Here is a 21,180-nt window from a genome sequence, read left to right as displayed (position 1 = left end):
TATTTCTTTAAAAACAACAGAAGTTAGCTGAAACCGGTTTGGCTCAGTGGATAGAGTGTCGGCCTGCGGCCTGAAAGGTCCTGGGTTCGATTCCAGTCAAGGGCATGTACCTTGGTTGTAGGCACATCCCCAGTAGGGGTGTGCAAGAGGCAGCTGGTCGATGTTTCTCTCTCATCGACGTTTCTAACTCTCTATCCCTCTCAATTCCTCTCTATGTAAAATCAATAAAAAAATATATTTAAAAACAACAGAAGTTAGAACTCAGATGTGAAAAATTAGAAAACAATGTCAGATTGGGTTTCAATTCCTTTACTCTTAAATTCAGGAGCTGAACTCAAATACATTTTTTCTCTATCTTTCACTGAATAGTGAAAGGTACTTCCATATTAGGTCAAATGGTTAAAAATGGAGACAGCTAAGATAGTTATTGTATGCCCAACTCTGGGCTAGAATTAATCTGGAAAAAGCCCAACCTTTTCAAATGAGGGTTTCAGGAAAGAAAAAGATTTTAAAGCAATATGGTTCTTGAGGTGACCTGTTAGTGGAAGCACCACTGCTCCCCAAAGCTGGTTAACCTAGACCTGACAGTGTACACGACCTTCAGTTGGGAGAACACTGAGGAGTAATCAGGGGTTATATGCTATTCATCCAGTACCCCTGCTGACTTAGAGTAGGTGTTTAAGTTTTCTGATTCTTTCCCATGGGCTGCATAGAAGGTTATTCGCTGATGCCAAAGAATTGGATGTTTAGTAAGGGATAGATATTTCTAGGCTCTCAAAAATCCATGAGTGTTCCTTGGTGGTCAAATGCATATGCACGGGCCATGCCTGCTCTTTAAAAGCTCACCCACCTTCCCCCACAGAGCCTCTGAGTGTCCACCTTGGGAGGATGAGTGGCCCTCAGAGTGCCCCAGAGTCACTAAAGATAACCCTGAAGCACTGCTCATTGCTGTAGTGTTAGGCTCCATATCTGACCTATCTGCTGGTCTTTCCAGAGTGGAGCCTGGAGTGCTCTGAGAGCGAGAGGATTAGAGGGATGAAGAACTTTTTGGGAGATTTCCTGTGGAGGAGGAGGGTGAGGAGCAGTTGACTCCCTTCTCCTCTCCTGACCTCCCTTGTGTATTACAAGATTGCTATTTGGGAGGAAAAGGGAAGGGAGGTGTTCCAAGCCTTCCTTGCGAGAACTTTGACCTTCATCTCTTTTTAAAAAATGTATATATTTTATTGATTATTTTCAGAGAGGAAGAGAGAGGGATAGAGAGTTAGAAACATTGATGAGAGAGAAACATCAATCAGCTGCCTCTTGCACACCCCCTACTGGGGATGTTCCCACAACTAAGGTACATGCCCTTGACTGGAATCGAACCTGGGACCTTTCAGTGCACAGGTCGATGCTCACTGAGCCAAACTGGGAAGGGCTCTCTCTCGCTCTCTCTCTCTCTCTCTCTCTCTCTCTCTCTCTCTCTCTCTCTCTCTCTGGTTGAGTGGGAAATCAGCCCAAAGATGCCCTTTGCTTTTTGGGTAGCTTTGGTTCTGCGAAGCCAAAGGAAGTAGGAACCCATCCTTTGGCACTTTCATGTTATGGAAACAATTTTGTGTTATAAGATTAGCTGGGAGCATCAATGATTTGAATTATTTAACAGGAGTGGGTATTTCTGAGATCTCAAGTTTTGGGATGCCACGCTATGTTCAAAGTCCTGGTTAGTTCAGATTAAACAGTGAAGTCCACTGTTTTTCCAGAATTTCAAGGCCAATAACAATAGTAAAATAATAATATAAAATAATTGTGATTCTAAGCATTTTGTGTATCGAATGGATACTTTCAATATCACTTTAGGGTGGGAGCTATTATTGACTATTGTACAAATAAGGAAACCAAGGAGCAAGGAATTTAAATAACTTGCCTAAGGTCACACAGATTGTTGGTGGCAGAGGCCCGATTTGAACCCAAGCAGACGAGCTCCAAAAACTCTTAACTGCTATTTTGTGTAGTTGTGTCTGTATCAATGTCAGATATATCTTGCAAAAAGAATATTCTAATTATGTGTACTTGCATACACATACATACAAATTTGAAATTCAAATTTCTCAAGAATATTTAAGAAATTGGAAAAGAGGTGAATGGGAATTGAGGTAGAATTTGATGCCTGCCACGAGTGAGTGGATTAGTCTTGAAGGCAATGGAATATGGGGGTTTGACACTGGCATATCCAGGATGGGAGGTGCTGAGAGCCTCAGGGCACAGCTAAAGCTGGGGAGAAGAAAAGAGCAAGGGAGCTTAATATCAGAGAATTCTGGGAGTCAGGGGGTTAATTCTCAGATGCAAAGACTTGGTTACAACTCTGAAAGCAAGACTACAGTAAATTTGCTTGTGAGATATCTGTTTGCCTGTCTGTCTACCTACTTCTGTAAAGAAGTTGATTAAAACATGCAAGTAATTCTTATATATTCTTCAGGAAAAATTGTATTATAATAATACGCTGGTTCATTCACTAAAAACTGATGTTTTTTTAAGAGCCATTCATGCTACTTCCTTTGCTCACAGGCACATGATTTATTTTTTTACCTGAGAAGGAACTCTCACTGTCCAAGTGTTTTGAAACTGTCACCTCATTCATTCTAAGTTGGAAACATTCCAGTCTTTATGTAATCATTGTGTGTGGAGTAGGAATAAAAATCAAGGGAAGATTTTTAAAAACAGGGCAATACTAGTCAATAAATATGTGTTTAGCCTTACCGGCACACAAGTAGTGTGCGGTATAGAGGACCACACATGCCTTATTTTTAATGGATTGCTTTAGTCTCCAATGCAGTGATGCTTGCTTCTGAGAGTGTGTCTGTGTGTGTGCTTCTGTGTGTGTGTGTGTCTCTCTCTCTCTGTGTGTGTGTGTGTGTGTGTGTGTGTGTGTGTGCATGTTCTTTTCTGCATTCAGCCTGCGTCACTACCATGGCAATCAGTGTTTTCTCAATGCCCTCTGTAGGTGAGGAGGCTTTCTTTGATGGTTAAAGTCCTGCACTTCCCAGACATTAAATGTGCATAATGCTCGTGGGCTTTCAGCGCTGCACTAAGCACGCACGTCTCTTACCCAAAGTAGCCACAGCGCCTGCATTCCCACAATAGCGGCAGCCCTGAGCAGATGCTTCCAGTGTTCTTATCTGGCTGTGCTTTTCACTTTGGGACAAAGTTCTATCCCCCTATCTCCTGGATTTCTTTTCTCCACACAATAAAGCCTGCATTGGGAAGATCTCATCATGCTATGCAGGGCAGCGTGAGCCAAGTTCTTGGGACTGCTAAGGATTTCTTTGCCTTTTTTTTTTTTTCCTTTTCCTTTTTTGGAGATGTGTATCAGGAAAAGGCTTTGCCTTTAGAGAGAAATTTTACTGCTCTTTCCAATAATGTGTAACAGTATTAAACTTGATGGCAGACCTTGAAGTGTATAAAAACTTAAGTCCAGAAAAAGGTAAGAGTCATACTACTAATTCTATGGTAAGTATAATAGTCCTAATAAGAGATGGTATACATTTCTTATTTTGTTTCATGTTTAGTTAAATTAAAGATTTATCTGACTCTTGACAGCATATTTGAGATGAAAAGTATTTTTTTTATTAGGCAAAAGGGCTTGTTTTCTTGCAAATGTGTACTTTTATAATGGTAGAATTTGCATGCTGATAAATTGGATGTGCATTATTGTAATACAGTGGTCAGTGACAAAACCTTCTGCATTCTTAGGTTGAAGCACAGATTTAATTAAAGGTTTTATCTAATGCTTAAAAAGTGCGGGTTTTAATTTAAACATTGTCAAGTCTTATTTTCAATTTGAATAATGATGAATTAAGCTATGTTTTCACTTTTTTTCTGATAACCTGGACAGAATGATTCCCAATTGTATCCAAGATAGCCATGTTTCATAATTGCAATTATTTTATAATGATACATAATATGTTTATAATTAGCTTTCTAAAACAACATTTGGCATAGATAAAATGGAGGCAGAATCCATGTATCACGTTCTTACAGCCTATCTGTTAGCTCCAGTAGCGTGAGGGGAACATTTTAAAGACAAGTTAGGAGAACAGAAATTTAAAATACACGGAGACTGTTCTTGAATGATCAGAAATGTGTCCGCCTGGTCAGACAGAATACATGGAATGTCCAGAAATGTCTTCTAAACTTGTCTTCAAACTGCAATTGGTCTGGCATTTTGGATTATGCATGTGCATCTACTCAAATGGAACTTTATCACGCCGGTGCTGGATCAGAGCGCCTGCCTTGAGATTGTTGCTAGTTGTGGTATCACCTTCTATGTGTCATGCTCACAGTCGCAGCATCGATGCTTGCTTCTTATTAAAAAGAGAAACGGGACCCTGGCTGAGAGATCTGGAGTATATCTGAGTTTCCTAAGCCTTGGAAGGACCTTTTATACAAAAACAGGGTAGAATTTGGTTTACCTGGCATGCCGTTAGAGGATTTTCCATTTAGAGTTTTGACTTTTAATGTGTCTAGAAACTCTTGTGTGTAGGAGTTGAATGTGGGAGTAAATTGAATTGCACAGAACACTATCAGGACTGCTGTTTTATACATCATGGAAGCAATGACAAGAATGACCTCCATTACTTTCACCACATAATCTAAGCTTTAATCCTTAAACATTATGGAAATTGGAATGAGTTTTTCTGGTTGTATAAGCTTTTAAAGTTGACAAGTGTAAGGTATCTTGCTTCAAGGTAGATGTCTTCACATACTGCTGGTCTGACTAGAGATTTTTTAAAATGAGTATATATATATTTCACATTTAATTCATAGGTTTTCAATTATTTAATGGTTTATTTTGCAGAGTGAAAAATTTCCTTCATTGACTGTACATCTTGGTATTAAAATCAGCTTAGTAGGTTGCAAGATATTTTAAAATCATTTCTTTTGAATTCCAGAGCAATTTTTAAGTGGAACATCTTAAAATATACAGATCGACTTCAGAGTTATAACATTAATGGAGTCTGATTTCTCATTCAACCTGAGTTGTCTTATTAACAGGAATGCTAGCGGAAGTGGTTTCAATGGATGGGGATACAAAGTTGAAAAATGTTCATGGAGAGCCAGGAAGACCAGAGAGAAGAAACCTCAATTTAGATGGCACCTCCTTAGTTTTAAAACTGTATACTAAGTGTAAAACTCAGGTCTGCTCCTATATTTTGTATTTGTGCATATACCTAGGAAATTATTATTATTCACTTCCTGGTTAGAATTCATCTTAGTGATTCTTAAAGCAATCAGTACTGAATGTGTAAGGGACTTGAACTGCAACATAAAAACAGATGTCAGATCAAGCTTTAGGCATCTAAGGCAAGTGTTTTTATAATCTTGCTATGTCTGCCAACCCCAATTTCCTTTTCAGTTACAAGATATAATAGTACTCTCTTGCTTTCTTCACAAGGTTTTTATAAGAATTACTGGTATAAAGTCTGAAAGCATTTGGAATATGGAAAAGGGCCACAGAAATGTAAACTGATGTAATCATAGAAATAAGAATAATGCACATCTCATCTACTATAATTGAAAAGAAATTACATTTGTTTTAGAGTGCAAATAAACACACACACACTTTGACCTAGAACTTTGGTAGCATTTGCTACTAAGTTTCCCTTTGACTCTGTGTAACTACATGCTGTGTGTGGATGCTTTGTAGGGCTGATATCAGTGTATGAGTGAGTCCTAGATTTCTAGAGCAGGGAGAAACTACAGCAATCTCATTTTTTTTTTTTGAGAAGAAACATAGACTGCACAATTTTCTCCAAGACATGAAGCAGATCTGTGGCCAAAATCAAGTTTGATCATGATGGCTGGACCTATTCTTTTCAATCACAAAGATTTTTTTTCTTAGGAGATGCTAAACATTAGGATACTTGTGATTTCCCTCATTATGTCATTTGAATTCTCTGTACAAGACCATTTTTAGGGAGGGGAAAATTGAGTTTCTTATGGATTTTTTAACTGCTAATAATTGGCACAATTACAGATATATTAAATGCTTTACATACATACAAAGTGCTCATTGAGGATATAAAGGATAAATAAATGTATTAACCTCTTTTTTAGTAACTCATAGTACAGTGCAAAGACATGTTTGTATCACTGTGATTATGGTAACACTGTGATAGGGGAGCATTCCAGTGGTGCCTTGAGCGTGGAGAAGTCAGCAAAGGACTTCTGGAGGTGAACTGACACTTGAAGAATACAAATAATTATATCAGGTAGATAAGCAAAGGTCAAAGACAAAGAAGCAGGCAAGGGCTAGGTGTTATAATAAAGACTTCACATCCAGGTTAATATATTTGAACTTCATATGAAGTTCAAATATATTAACCTGGATGTGAAGTCTTTAATATACACACACACACACACACACACACACACATACACACACGCACACACACACACACATATATATATGGCAAAGCAGCAGAACATTTTAAGCTGGGGAGAGACTAATCTGCTTTGATTTTCAGAAAGATCTCTCTTCAGAAAGATCAATCAATAGTTTAGAGGCTGAGGGGAGGAATGAGGCTGGAGCAAGAGAGACCAGAAGGTGGTTGCAGTAAATGGACGAGAATATAATGATTTCAACTTAAGGCTCTTAGCTTAGATAGATCTTTCATGAAAAAACATTGTACTCTCAAGTTCACACTGGTAGCCTTTGCCCTGATCAAAGCTGCCCTAGAATTTACACTGCTTCTTCCTCTGCACATGCCCCCCGCCCCCCAGTTACTGTTTTGTAGTTGGGATAATTCAGCTATAAATTAGAAATTGCCTGATATGAAACTTAATATTTCTGTTCTTACTACATTTGAAACCTCTTGTCCATTAGATAGGATTGTGCAAGTTATGAGTATTTCTCCTCTTTTTTTTTTTTTCAGAGATCAAAAAATGTATTTACCCAAGAAACTTAGAGAACTCCACCTCAACCTGTTTTAGGTTATAGGACATTGATTTGAATGTTGTCATGTTGCTTGCATCACCAGTCCAAATATCACCTTAGAGTAGGGAGGTCAGTGGCCATATCTTAATATTTAACTTTGTTAAAAATGGCGATTTTCTTATTTAATGAAAATGATACTCATAATACTGTGTACTTTATTCTTTTCCACAGATCTATTAGTCTAGTTCTGAACTATCTGTTAGGGCAAGTTCTCCATCATTGTTCTTATTGAAAAAAAAATTTTTTTTTAGTTTTGTTCTATTCCAGATAATTTAAAAAATATATATTTTTATTGATTTTAAAGAAGAAGGGAGAGTGAGAGAGCGAAAGAAACATCAATGATGAGAGAGAATCACTGATCAGCTGCCTCCTGCATATCCCCCACTGGGGATCAAGCCCACAACCCAGGCATGTGCCCTTGACTGGAATGGAACATGGGACCCTTCAGTCCGCAGGCCGATGCTCAATCCACTGAAGCAAACCAGCCAGAACCCAGATAAATTTTATAAACAGTCGGTTTAGTCTTCAAAATGATCCTTTAGGATTTTTAATTGGAATTGCATTGCATTTATGGAATAACTGAGCAGAACCACCAACTCTAAGACGTAGAATCCTCCCTTTCAGGAACATGGTAGAACCCTACCATATTTTAGGTTTTCTTTTATGTTAATAAAGATTTTGGGGTTTTTTTCATGTAGGTTTATTCTTATGGTTTTAGTTGGTATTGTGATTTTTTTCAGTTACATCTTCTTATTTTTAAAAACAGTTGAAAATTTCAATATAATATAAAACATTTTTACTAGTATAAAAGAACTAGTATAGAAAGTATGGTTCCCTCTCTTAGTCCTCTTCAACTCTTTCTTAAATAAACTACTATTATTAAAATAAACTATTTTACTTCACTTTTTGTTGGGTTTTAGTGTTACTTTAATATTTCTGAATGATGTACTTATACTGTTATCTATTGATTTTTCTATTTTGATATTATCTTCAGTGGTAGATGAGGAATTAGTTCACTTATTCCAGTGTTTCCCAAACTTTTGACATATGTGTACCCCTTCTATAATTTTCGTAATGCTGAGTACCCCTCGTATTCATGAGAATGTAGAATTAGGCGCAGCTAAGCACGGTGCAACGCATACCCCCACCAAACTCTTCCCGTACCACTGGGAGTACGTATACCACACTTTGGGAAACACTGAATTCCATCACCCCAAAATGTCTTTCAGTTACTCTATTGATTAACTTTAAACTTTGACAATTCACTTACACTTTTGTTTCCTGCTCTGCCAAATAGAAATACTGGTGATCATAGTACTCCTTTTACCAATCCTTTCTCTTACTATCCCTCCGAACTTCTATCACATATAATGACCTTTCCATTCTTTTTCTGTACTTTTAATTACTCCGTCCATGTTTTAATCATAGGTTGGTTTAAAAAATTATTAATAAGATAAGTTTATATACTGTAACTACATAATATTACATTGTTGTGAATATGTAAATTCTCATAAGAGCAGTCATCACCTAAGTTCATTCTAGTTAAGGATACTGCTTCAGAAAAAGATGCCAAGGAAAAGGACAGATTTTGGAGATCTCTATACCAGATAATCACCTCAAAGTCATTAGAAAAATTGAGTGCCTAATAATAATTTTTTTCTTTATTGATTAAGGTGTTACATATGTGTCCTTTTTCCCCATTGCCTCCCACCCCACTCCTATTCATGCCCTCACCCCCCTGATACTAATAATAATTTTTACAGTTATAGTCTTCATCCTCACTCAACAAGGCACGTATAGTTGCTACCTCCATTTTGGGATGAGGATTCTGAGGTGCAGGGAGAGGAAAATAATTCGTTCCAGGTCATACTGTAATTGGGCTAGCTGACCTTTGAGTGCTGTTGGCCAACTTTGGAACCTGAACTTGCAATCATGCTTTTTCTTCTTGATATTATTTTCATAGGAAGGAAACAATTGATTGCTTTTTCTGTAAAAATTCTCTACCTTCTCTATAAAGACAACTCAGTTTAACTTCTCTGCCTTTCTGTAGTCTACAGGTTGGCCTGTTTTTCTCTTGAGTAAATAGACCTGTAAATGACTATTTCCTGAGTGAGAGACAGAAAGAAGAGTGGTGTGGTGTAAGGAAGAAGTCTGGTGAAAATGGTTATGGTGGGCCCATATCACACAAGGTTTTTGATATCTCTCTGAGAAGTTTGGGTTGGATCTAGTGAAGAAAAGGAGAAATGGTAAGATTTGTGGTGGATGGATGATATAAAATTGCTGTTTAAGAGGAAAAAAGAGGTATTTTAGGAAAAAGCATGGTATTATAGAAAAGAAGTACTGTGAAGAATTGATTCAAACAGCCAAAGATTAAGTGTCCTGCAATCTACTTGAGGAATTAGTTCAGACACATAAGGCCATGAACCCTTGTCACTGAGTTTTTGACAAATGATCCTGTACTATCTCTAATTACTTGTCAACAAAACAGAAGCTACCATGAGTGAGCTAGAGTTACTTCACCCATCTCTTTGAAGAAAGGTGAATGATTGTTTCTATTGATCTGTTTAAAAAATTAGTCATGGCTAGTAGATACGTGTAACATAAGGTTTTGGTCTAAACCAGTGACCTGTTCCTTCTTGTTTTTCTTAAAAAATGGTATCAATATGTCTGTGTTTCTAGGGAGGATGAGAAAAGATAAAACTTGAGAGAATATGCAAACAGGAATCTGGGGCAACCCCTGCCCAATGTAGATTTAAAATCAGGAGAAGAATATAAAATAAAAGCTACAAAGGATAATTTATTTTTATTTTTTATAATTTCTCTTTGCACACATACCCCCTCATGGCTAAGTGTATTCATCATCATTTGCCCTTTTCTTTTTCTTTGTTTCATTTTGAATGTCCAAAGTTATATCGATGATTATTTTTAAAAATAAATCAAGCACTATTGATTTATATTTCAGTACTAAACAAAATTTCTCTTGGCCTTTCCCACCCCTCATATAGTACCATGGTTGATATTTGGGTTTGTAGATTTGCATTCTTCCAGGAGTGTACATACGTGTATGTATATGTGTGGGCACACTTATACAGAGAAGAATCACATTAGTAATGAAGATCTCATAGGGCCTTACATTTTTATGTAATCAACAAGAAGAATAAAAATTGTAATTGTGTGGGACATTCCATAACCCCACCTTCCTATTTCTATTTGAATCCCAGAATGAACATGAGATAGGACTTCAGCTATTATTTATTTGGCTATTATTTAGTTACTAACCTAGACTTAGTAACTAAAATGTCCTCATACAGTGAGCATTCTCCTGATACTGAGATTAGAAGGTTATTTTCAATTATTTTATACTTTCCTTATTCTCATTTTTGTATTTTTTTACATTTGCTCATTCTTTCTCCTCAGGTTCTCATTGATGTTTTGAAAAATGAAAAGTCCAGAAAGTTAACGGAACATGAGTGAAGGCAGGCATGGAGGCATAATGAATAGAAATATATAAATTTTGGTGGTGGAGAGGGAGATGAAGAGAGATTATGTTTCGAGTTTCTCATCTATGACTTTTCATTTTATTTAAAGAAGTTGGCTGGCAGGTCCTCTTTATATTTGATCATGGTACATGGTCATTCTGAACTTAATTTTATATTCCCTCACTGTTTTTTCCTGTCTCAAAGTTGTACTCTTTTTTTCCTAAAGGAGTGGCGAATGGAAGCAATATACAGTATATACATGAGGGCAAATGAAAAATAGAACAAACGAAGAATGAAGTTCTTCTGTACTTACCCTGGTGTTTCTTACTTTCCCCACTCTGGGGCATTCATTCTTCTCTTGGTTGTGATCTTTCTTCCCCATAGTCTTCCTTTTTGTGTTTAAACTTCCTTGCCCTAGTTTTCTCATTTCATTGGTTTCTTTTCATTGAAATAAAATTTAGGTGTTTTTTTTTTGTTTTGTTTTTTTGATTTATAAAATCAGATGCAAGATAAGAATCAATGGTTGGTATTACTCCAGCTATGACATGTAGTAGCTAGAAGATCTTGGAGCAGATACCACCCTTTGTGTTGGGCTAAGGGATTTTTCTAAGATGCTTTCCTTGGCTTTTCTTATTCTAAGTTCAGAGATGTGTCAATAAGAACAAAAACAAAAGCACACAAATATTGGCAGGCCTGACAGAAGCCCTGAGGATTGAGGAGAGTAAGAAGTTGATGAAACTGTCAGCTGTTAGTGCAAACGGTGTGATCAAGCCTTGGCTAACATTGTAAACCAAGCATATCAAACTCAAAGGCTAACATGGGCAAAATAAATAAGGTTTAAGTTTAGGTGGGCCTAAAACCCCCCCACCCCAAAAAACCTTCAATTTTCATAGAAATGTGGGTTTATTTCGATAGAGACATGCTAAATACAAAGGGCTGAAATACTAGTAAATGAGTAATCGTTAACATAAAATAATAAACATTTTAATAAAAATTAGTATTTTTTCTTAAATATTAACGTACTAGACACTGAATAACTGGACAAATTAATAAGCGTAATGCAAACAAATCTATTTTTCTTGTTCTCCAAAAGGGAAATATTTCCTATTGCTCACACCAAACAGGTCAGTCTGAGACTAATGATGTGGCAATCAGCTGTTAAAATATGCTTTGCTAGTATTAGTGGAGAGAAATGGTATGCCTGGGTGTAAGGCAACATGATTATAGTAATCAGTCATTAGCAAACATCGTAATTCGTTATTAATAATAACTAGAAGCCTGGTACATGGATTTGTGCACTGGTGGAGGGCGTGGCCAGTGGGGAGTTCCACTCATCCTGGTCAGCCGAGTGGTGCTCCCACTGTGGGAGTGTACTGACCACCAGGGGGCAGCTCCTGCATTGAGTGTCTGCCCCCTGGTGGTCAGTGCATGTCATAGCAACGGGTCAACCAGTTATTCTGCTGGTTCCACCATTCAGTCACTGGGCTTTTAAGTATTATAGATTATGTACAATAGGATATTGTAAAAATTAAGTTACAACATTTTTATTAAAATGTTTCTTACATACCATTATATTTGCTAGGCTACCAAAATATTTGTTGTGAGCCTCATGCTGCCTGTGGACCCTGAGTTTGACATGCTTGTTGCAAAATAAACACTGGGTGTATATGGCAGTTATTCTAAAGAGATGCTACAGTTTTGGTCACTGTATGTGGTAACGAATAAATTAAGAGAATGGAAAATGGGTTCCTTTAGGGACAAGTCAAAGTTAAAGGGCTGGCCATATTGTTTCTTGGCTGAACCATCCAGCTTTATAATTCTGTGGTGTTTGGTATTATCTATCTTTTACTTCTTTTTAAATTTCTTCATTTGACTAATGTGTGCTTTTCCCCTACCACTGCTTTATCGTGCAACTGCTTTATTTTATACTCACTTATTCTTGTCTTCTGGGCACAATTCTAAGTTACATTCCTTTCTTTAATTTCTCATTTACTCAATACATAGTTTATTTTCTTGTTGTTTTATTCATGTTTCTGGGAACTTTCTCATTCTCACATGTAACCTGTTCTTTCTTTTAATTTTTTTTAAATTGATTTCAGAGAGAAAGGGAGAGGGATGGAGAGATGGAAAGATTAATGATGAGAGAGAATCACCACTGGGGATTGAGCCCACAACCTGGGCATGTGCCCTGATTGGGAATGATCTTCTGGTTGATAGGTCGATGCTCAGCTACTGAGCCACACTGGCTGTGCCTTTCTCTTCTTCTAATATTATCATTTCTTTTCTACCCCCAAAATGACAGAAGAGGGACACTGGTGGCAGGGAGACCCAGAAGTTCTAATCCAGGATCTCTCCAGTGCTTTGGTACCATGGTGGGTGAATATGGGATGTGGAAAAAAAAAAAAAAAAGGAACAAAAGACAAACAAAGTTTCTAATAGCAGCTTAGGTTTTTCAGTAACCACTCAGGCCAATGTCACTGGTACTCATTTTCCTCATTAAAAAACACGGATTCTCTGCATTTTGAGAAGTTGTAAGAATTAAATGAGATGATAGTGTAACAAGTCTTACCGAGTGCTTGGTACATAGGCCTTCAGTAAGTTGTACATCTTTCCCCTAACAACCCATGCTTGCTCATTTTAGTACCTTCCACATGCACGTTGTCTGTGTTCCATTCCTTCCTTTCTCTCACGGTTGACAACCTATGGCAGTGCTCTATTTGTGTGTTTTTTTTCTCACCCTCATCACATACTTATCATTTTACCTATCTCCTGTATAACCAAACCAAAAATAAGTTAAGCATATGATAAAGGTGTGAAAAGAAAAAAAACTAAGGATGCAATAAGTTAAACCCTCAGCTGGCTTTAATTAGCAAAACAGCTTATTTAGTCTTATATAAATGCAAAAACAGCTTACCCACTCAATTTGATAATCACAGTTCTCCCACAATATCCAGTTTCCCCTGAGAAGAATTAATATTTGATCATTTGCTCTGACTTTTTTCATGCTAAGTCTTTCAAATCCCCAACTCCCTCTGTGTCTAGTCATTTTAGACTGATTGAGTAAAGGAAGTACTCAGACCAAACAGAGAGAATCTTTTTAAAACTTCCAAGGAAGAGGACTAAAAAACATTGAGTTTCCAAAAATTAAAAGAGTTACAGGGTGCTTTTCTTACTTGATCGCCAAAGGATTAAAAAAATATCTAGTTTCAGCAGAAGTGGGGGGAAATGGGCACTTTTTGCAAGGTTAGTGGGGATCTGAATTTGTATTTCTGAAGGGCAGTTTGACAATGGACAAAACCCTTTAACTCAGCAGCTTTACTTCCAGAAACTAGTAAAGGTGCTTGCACAGAGATATAGCAATAGGAATGTTGATTGCAGTTTTTTTTTTTTTGTAAAAAGCAATAAAAGGGAAACTACCTAAATGTACAGTAAATAACTTTTAAAAAATCACCCCTCACTGTGGAGTGACTTAAAGTTCTTTAAGTTGCTTGAGCCTCAGTTTTCTCACTTATAAAATGAGGTAAAAGACCTATCCACTACAACGGTTTGGTGTGCAGATTAAATTTTGAGTCAGTGGACATGAAATAGCTTCATTGTTTCTAAAATGTTGTGCAAATACAAGGAGAAACTTTCATGAACACAGATCCTACTGTTTTGCATTTTAAAAAAATATGTACTTGACTCATGGATGAGATCGAGAATTGGCAAACTCTGTTGGGCCCAAACCTGGCCAGCTGCCTGTTTTTGGAAACACAGCTTTAATGACACACTCATACTCAATAGTTTACATTCTTTTCTAAGGTCGTTTTTGAGCTACACTCTAAGTTGAGTGATTGTCATAGAGACTCTATGGCCCCTAAAGCTAAAACATTTACTATCTGGCCCTTTACAGAAGAAGTTTGCTGACCTTTGGATGAGACTGAATGTCTGAGGTCTTACTCATTTGCTATTTTAGGTCAGTGTCTGGGAAATAGCAGATGCTCAGAGAATCTTGACTAAGGCGCTGAAATCTTTCCTGGAGGCCTGTAGTTCAGAAGTTATGGAAAGCAATTTCAGTAGGAAAGATGCCTCTGCACCCTAGGCTTCTTTGTGCTCTTTGAGTAACCAAACAGCCAAGATAATTGGGGACCTTGAGTACAGTCCTAGCAGAATCCCCTTTTCTGTGCTGCCTTTGCCAGGTTTTTCTCTGAACATAAGCAAATGTCCCTTCTCATCATAATTGGTATAGTCATCACACTGTTTATGACACATTACTGTTCAATCTATTGAACAGTTGGCAAGTATGAAGGGAGTGATAATTGCAGAGAGTAAAGGACAGTTGACTGAAACTTGGCTTTGATATTCCAAGTGCACTGTCTCATTAATGTTAGTTTCTGCTTGTTATGTAGCCTGACTTTGCTACTTTGAAGGCCTACCAGGCTGAACAAGGGTGGTGCCAACTTGCTAGCAAGTCTTTTCCTCTAATGGTTATTGGCAAGTTAAGTGTTTATAATCAGCCGGTACAAATTCAGTATTGAGCTTGCAGAGACATTAAGATAGATGATGGAGGGGAAGTTTGTGGAGTGACATTTATTCATCGCCTAGTAGCTGTTACTCTAGTTGCCAAGCATGGTAAGTAAGATAAATAAGCCAGAGTCCTTCCTTGAGGCACACACAGCTTAGTGGGAGAAGATACAAAAGGAATGGGCAGATCCCTTCTTATGCATGAGAGACAAAAGTTTGCTAAGACATATTATTTTTATAGATGCTAATATCTGGAGCAGCAGTCTCTTCAAATGAAATAATCAGAAGGTTGAACACTTGGACTGGCTTATGGAAAGCAGAGAGAGAAGCCCTAGAGGAAAGAGGGGGGGAAAGAGCAAAAGATTTTAGCAGCTAGTTAATGATAGAACTGGGTCAAGATTGACTTTTTTGTGCATATTCTGAGTTACTCAAATCTAACCAAAGGCACTTGTCTAACTCGATTAAATCACGTATTACAAAGGAGGTGTTTTTGCAGCTATGTTTAGCACATACATTTTTTGTAGCTTTCTCCTTTTTTTGTTTTTGTTTTGAGCAGTTAGATTTTAAAAGGGTGCAAAACCACAAGATATGCCCATAGAATTTGTAGAATTTAGCCATTGAAAATAGCAGGCTGTGTTGCTGTAAATAAAATTGTAGAACAGGAGCAGAATCTCGTTCCCCTTGGAAGGAACGAGAAGCTACAACAATGTCCTACATGGAGTTGGTTCTCAATTATTGTTTATTGATAAATTATTGGGAGTTTTGCAATTGAAACTAAAGATTTAATACCCCCTTTAACTATTGCAAAGAAAGAGAGAAAGAAATACATAAACATAGGAAGCAAATATCAATGAATGATTCAGAGTTCTCATGGGGACTGGGGCTATTTGCTTGCAATGCATTCACTGTTCTCTCTGGCTTCTTATTTTGCTAGTCTCAAGCTTATGAGAAAGAAAATGATTGATTTAAGGTTATGGCCTTAGTTCCTCTAATTCTAGTGAATTAGAAGCTTGTCCAAACAGTACCTTCAAGGTCTTTTACTAAACTGTACAGCTAGAATATGGATGGGTTAATTCTTGGTCTTTCTCTATAAATTCTGATTTACTAAGGGGACAAAACTTCTCTATTCTTCCATATGTCAGTTTTCCATGTAGCATTATGTTTGAAATATGCAGGCAGGTAGGGACTTGAGCTATATGGGATATTATATATTCTGCAGAGCATATTAGACCTTTGCTATTTGGTAAATTTCATATCAAATTCAATTACCTATGAAGTCACCCTAAGGGAGCCACTCACCTAAGGTACATAGGAAAAGGAAAATTATCAATCTATTTTTCAACAAAAGATTTTTTTTGTGTCTTTCAGTTGATTTTCTTTCAGTAATATAAAACCCAAATGCACCAAAGGTGCGGCAGAGCTCAAGAGACTGGTATGGATAAGTGGGTGAAAGAATTATTTTAGACACCTTCCTCTCTGCACCCCGCTCCACAGCCTTTGAAACTATTTAGCTAAAGTTCAGGTGCACCTGTAGCTCAGTAAGTCTAATATTGAGATATTAGGTTGGAATATATGTTTCTCAGGCACAGAAACTGTGCTGTTTCCCCCTGTAGAGTGCTGAGCACACAGTGGGATTCCGAGGACCTTTAACTATAGAAGAGTCCTTATTGTATAACACCTACAGTAGCTGGCTGCAAATAGCCTTGGAGTTTGAGATTTGCGGCTGCCATCTCGATTTCAAATGCCTTGAGTTTCTGTAGCATTCTTAAGAATTTTAGATCCTTAGAACTTACCCATCTTATATCTGGAAGTTTGTCCCCTTTGCCCAGCATCACCTCATTTCCTCACCCTCTAGCCCCTGACAATCACTTTTCATTTTCTGTTTCTATGAGTTAGGCTTTTTCAGATTCCACATAAAAGGGATCCCATATAGTATTTGTCTTTGTCTGTCTGACTCACTTTGCTTAGCATGATGCTAAGTTTCTTTCATGATGTAGTAAATAGGATTTCCTTTTTTTTTCATGGCTAAATAATACCCTGTGGGAGTTTGTATGTATATCACATCACATAGAATGTTTCCATGTCTTCACTACTGTGAATAATGCTTCAATAAACATGGGAGTGCAGGTAGCTCTTAGAGACGGTTTTCTTTTCTTTTGGATATATTCCCAGATGTAGAATTGTTGGATCATATGGTAGTTCTATTTTTAGAAGAGCATCCACACTGTTTTCCTTAGCAGTTGTACCAATTTACATTTCTGCCAGCAGTGTACAAGGATTCCTTTTTTCCACATCCTTGCCAACACTTGTCTCTTGACTTTTTGATGATAGCCATTTTAACAGGTATGAGGTAATATCTCATTGTGATTTAAAAAATATTTATCTTTATGGTTGAAAGTATGACAGGTGTCTCCTTTATTTTATTTTATTTTATTTATTTTTTTCCCCCATTGACCCCCTCCACCCCACACCCATCCCTCCCAGGCTTTCACAACTGTATTGTCTGTATCCACAGGCTATGTACATATACACATAAATTCCCCAGTTAATCAGTGTCCACCCATCCACCCATCTTCACCAACACCTGCTATCCCTCTGAAATTTGTCAATCTGTCCCATGCTTCTATGTCTCTGGATCTATTTTGTTCATTAGTTTCCACATATGATTTGAGATCATGTGATACTTATCTTTCTCTGACTGCCTTATTTTGCTTAGCATAATACTCTCCAGATCCATCCATGCTGTTGCAAATAGTAAGAGATATTTATTTATTTATTTTTTAATATAGCTGCATCGTATTCCATTGTGTAAATGTACTACAGCTTTTTTATCCACTCATCTGCTGATGGGCACTTGGGCTGTTTTCAAATCTTAGCTTTTGTAAATTATGTTGCTATGAACATAGGGGTGCATATATTCTTTCTGATTGGTGTTTCTGGTTTCTTAGGATGTATTCCTAGTTGTGATTTTGACTTGCATTTTCCTTATGATTAGAGATTTTGAGCAAATTTCATCTACTTGTCGGTCATTTGTATATCTTAGTGGAAAAATGTCTATTCAGTTCCTCTCATTTTTTAATCAGATTATTTGTTTTTGCTATGGAGTTATATGTGTTCTTTATATGTTTTTTAAAAAAATATATTTTATTAATTTTTTACAGAGAGGAAGGGAGAGAGATAGAGAGCTAGAAATGTCGATGAGAGAGAAACATCGACCAGCAGCCTCTTGCACACCCCCTACCGGGGATGTGCCCGCAACCAATGTACATGCCCTTGACCGGAATTGAACCCTGGACCTTTCAGTCCGCAGACCGATGCTCTACCACTGAGCCAAACCAGCTTCGGCTGTTCTTTATATATTTTTGATATTAAATGTATGATTTTCAAACATTATCCCATTCTATAGGTTGCTTTTTCACTTTGTTGATTGTTTCTCTTGTTCTCTTGCTGTGCAGAAGCTTTTAGTTTGATATAGTCCTACTTTTTTCTTTTGTTACTTGTGTTTTTGGTTTTATATCCAAAAAAATTACTACCAAGACCCATGTCAAGGAACTCTCCCCCTGCCTATGTTTTCTTCTAGGAGTTTTATGGATTCAGTTCTTACGTGTAAGTCTATTTTGAGTTAATTTCTATGAATGGTATAAGATATAGACCAATTTTATTTTTCTTCATGTTGTTATCCAGTTTTCCCAATACCATTGATTGAAGAGATTATCCTTTACTCATTGAGTATTTATACCTCCCTTGTTAAATATTAGTTTATCACATATGTTTATTTATTTCTAGGCTCTTGATTCTGTTCCATTGGTCTATGTATCTATATTTATGCCAATACCATACTGTTTTGAGTACTATAGTTTTGTAATATAATTTGAAATAAGAAAGTATGATGCCTCAAGCTTTTTTCTTGTTGCTCAGGACTGCTTTGGATAATTGTGATCTTTTGTGATTTCATACAAATTTTAGGTTTGTTTTTCTATTTCTACAAAAATACCATTAGAATTTTGATAGGGGTTGCATTAAATATATAAATGGCTTTAGGTAATGTGGTCATTTCAATAATATTAACCTTTCCCATCCATGAAACTGAGATATCTTTTCATTTGTATTTGTTTTCAATGTCTTATACTTTTTAGTGTACAGATCTTTTACCTCCTTGGTTAAATTTACTCCTAAGTATTTTTTATACTATTGTGAATGAGATTTTTAAAGAATTTCATTTTCAGAATTTTGTTAGTTTGCAGAAGCACAATTGATTTCTGTATATTGATTTTGTATCCTGAAACTTTAATGAATTCATTGATTTTTATTTCAAATAATTTTTCAGTGGAAATATAAATATTTTCAAATGCTCTATATAAATATATCATCTTTAAATTCCTTTGTGATTTAGATGCTTTCTATTTTAAAATAAGAAATGACAATGAATTCTATAGTAGGCCCTTATGATCCTTTTAATATCCCTAAAAATAATCATATGATTTTTCTTCTTATAGTTGTTAAAATAGTGAATTACATTATGGATTGCTTACAAATGAAATATTCCTTGTATTCATGGAAATATCCCATTTATTGAAGCATTATTATAATTTTTACATGCTATTCATTTTATATCTGATTGTTATGTCAATATTTATAAGTGAAGTTGTTTTGAAGCTCTTTGTGTACAATTTTTATGAAGTCAAGTTTAGGTATTAGTATTATATCTGCTTGATAAAATGCATTTGGTAGTTTATGCTTTCTTTCCTATACTCTGTAACAGTTTAAGTAGCATAAGGATGATCAATTCTTTGAAGATTTGTTAGAATTCCCCCCACAAAACCACATGGAACTGGTCCTTCCTTATAGGGTTGTTTTTTTGTTTTGTTTTGTTTTTGTTTTTAAATATATTTATTGATTTCAGAGAGGAAGGAAGAGGGAGAGAGAGATAGAAACATCAATGATGAGAGAGAATCATTGACTGGCTACCTCCTGCACGTTCCCCACTGGGAATCGAGCCCACAATCCAGGCATGTGCCCTCAACTGGAATTGAACCCGGAACCATTCAGTTCACAGGCTGACACTCTATCCACCGAGCCAAACCAGCTAGGGCTATGGGGTTGTTTTTATTTTGAGGGAGAATCTTTTCTATTTCATATATGAAAATTGATGTTTAAGTATATTATCTATATTTGGGGCCAAATTGGGAACAATGTATTTTTTAGGAAATTATCCCTTTGACTTAGGTTTCCAATTTTTTTTGCCTAGAGTTGGTGAAATATTGTCTTTTGGTATTTTAAGTACATACTCTGTTTCAATATTTTCTCCCTTTTGCAAGTTCTTATTTTGTTTATTATACTTTCTCTTTTTTTCTTGAGTACCCTGTTTCCCCGAAAATAAGACAGTGTCTTATATTAATTTTTTCTCCCAAAGTTGTGCTGGTCTTATTTTCAGGGATGTCTTATCTTTCCATGCGCTAGGTCTTATTTTCGGAGGATGTCTTATTTTTGGGGAAACACGGTAGGTTTGCTAGTGTTCTTTCTTTTTTTTTTTTGTCATTAGGATACCAGAGGAAAGGGGGGGAAAAACAAAACCAGTAGTGGTAGTCTAGTGGAAAGCTTGAAGTGGAGATGTTAGGAATTATACAACTAGTGATCATTAGAGGTCTAGGGTGGGATCATTAAAGTGTGAGGATTAGCGGGGTGTAGGACAAGATTATTGGAAGTGAGGAGGCCAAGGAACAAAAATCCCAGCATATTGGGTGTATCATGTAATATTAAGTCACTGTCACCAGGAATGATGGCAGAAGTAGTACTGAGCTTGGTGCAGAAATGGTCAACGGATGAAAGAGTGCCTGAGGCTGTGGTACATAACTCAGTGAAGCCAGGTAGCAAGTGCTAGAGCACAAGCAAATAAACTAAAGCCCTTAATGATCTTCCTGCATATACCTAGTACCCTACGAATGGTAGATGATATCTAGTATTAAATGTTTGGTGGATAAATGATCTTGAAAATGTAATGCTATGTTCAAAGCAGGCTCAGAAAATGTGAATGTATTCAATAGGGTCTCAAACATAAAACAAAACAGAACTCTTTCCCTTTATGCACCTGAAGGAGAATTCTGACCTTCTATAACCGAATGTGGCTTTGTCCTACTGACTCCGTGGGACTCTGGTGGGTAATAGTCTTTGCCTGGCCATCGATGCCATGCTGGCTTCTTTGCAAGCATTAGATACATGATGTGG

The 21,180-nt window shown here is 36.7% G+C and overlaps 1 protein-coding gene and 1 long non-coding RNA gene across 2 annotated transcripts in view; both read left to right on the top strand.

Moving 5' to 3' along the window:
- The window catches only part of LOC311617530, a 537,075-nt gene that overhangs the window by 231,655 nt on the left and 284,240 nt on the right, over positions 1–21,180 (top strand). The window lies entirely within an intron of this gene.
- The window catches only part of PLCH1 (phospholipase C eta 1), a 132,762-nt gene continuing 114,928 nt past the window's right edge, over positions 3,347–21,180 (top strand). Inside the window, 1 exon segment of the mRNA XM_084872090.1 lies at positions 3,347–3,460. Within this exon segment, the coding sequence (XP_084728216.1) occupies positions 3,418–3,460 (43 nt within the window). The 5' untranslated portion in view covers positions 3,347–3,417.

Source organism: Pipistrellus hanaki (genome assembly GCF_964339955.1).
Source record: "Pipistrellus hanaki genome assembly, chromosome: 2".
NCBI lineage: Eukaryota > Metazoa > Chordata > Mammalia > Chiroptera > Vespertilionidae > Pipistrellus > Pipistrellus hanaki.
This window is presented reverse-complemented; position numbering and strand designations above follow the sequence as displayed.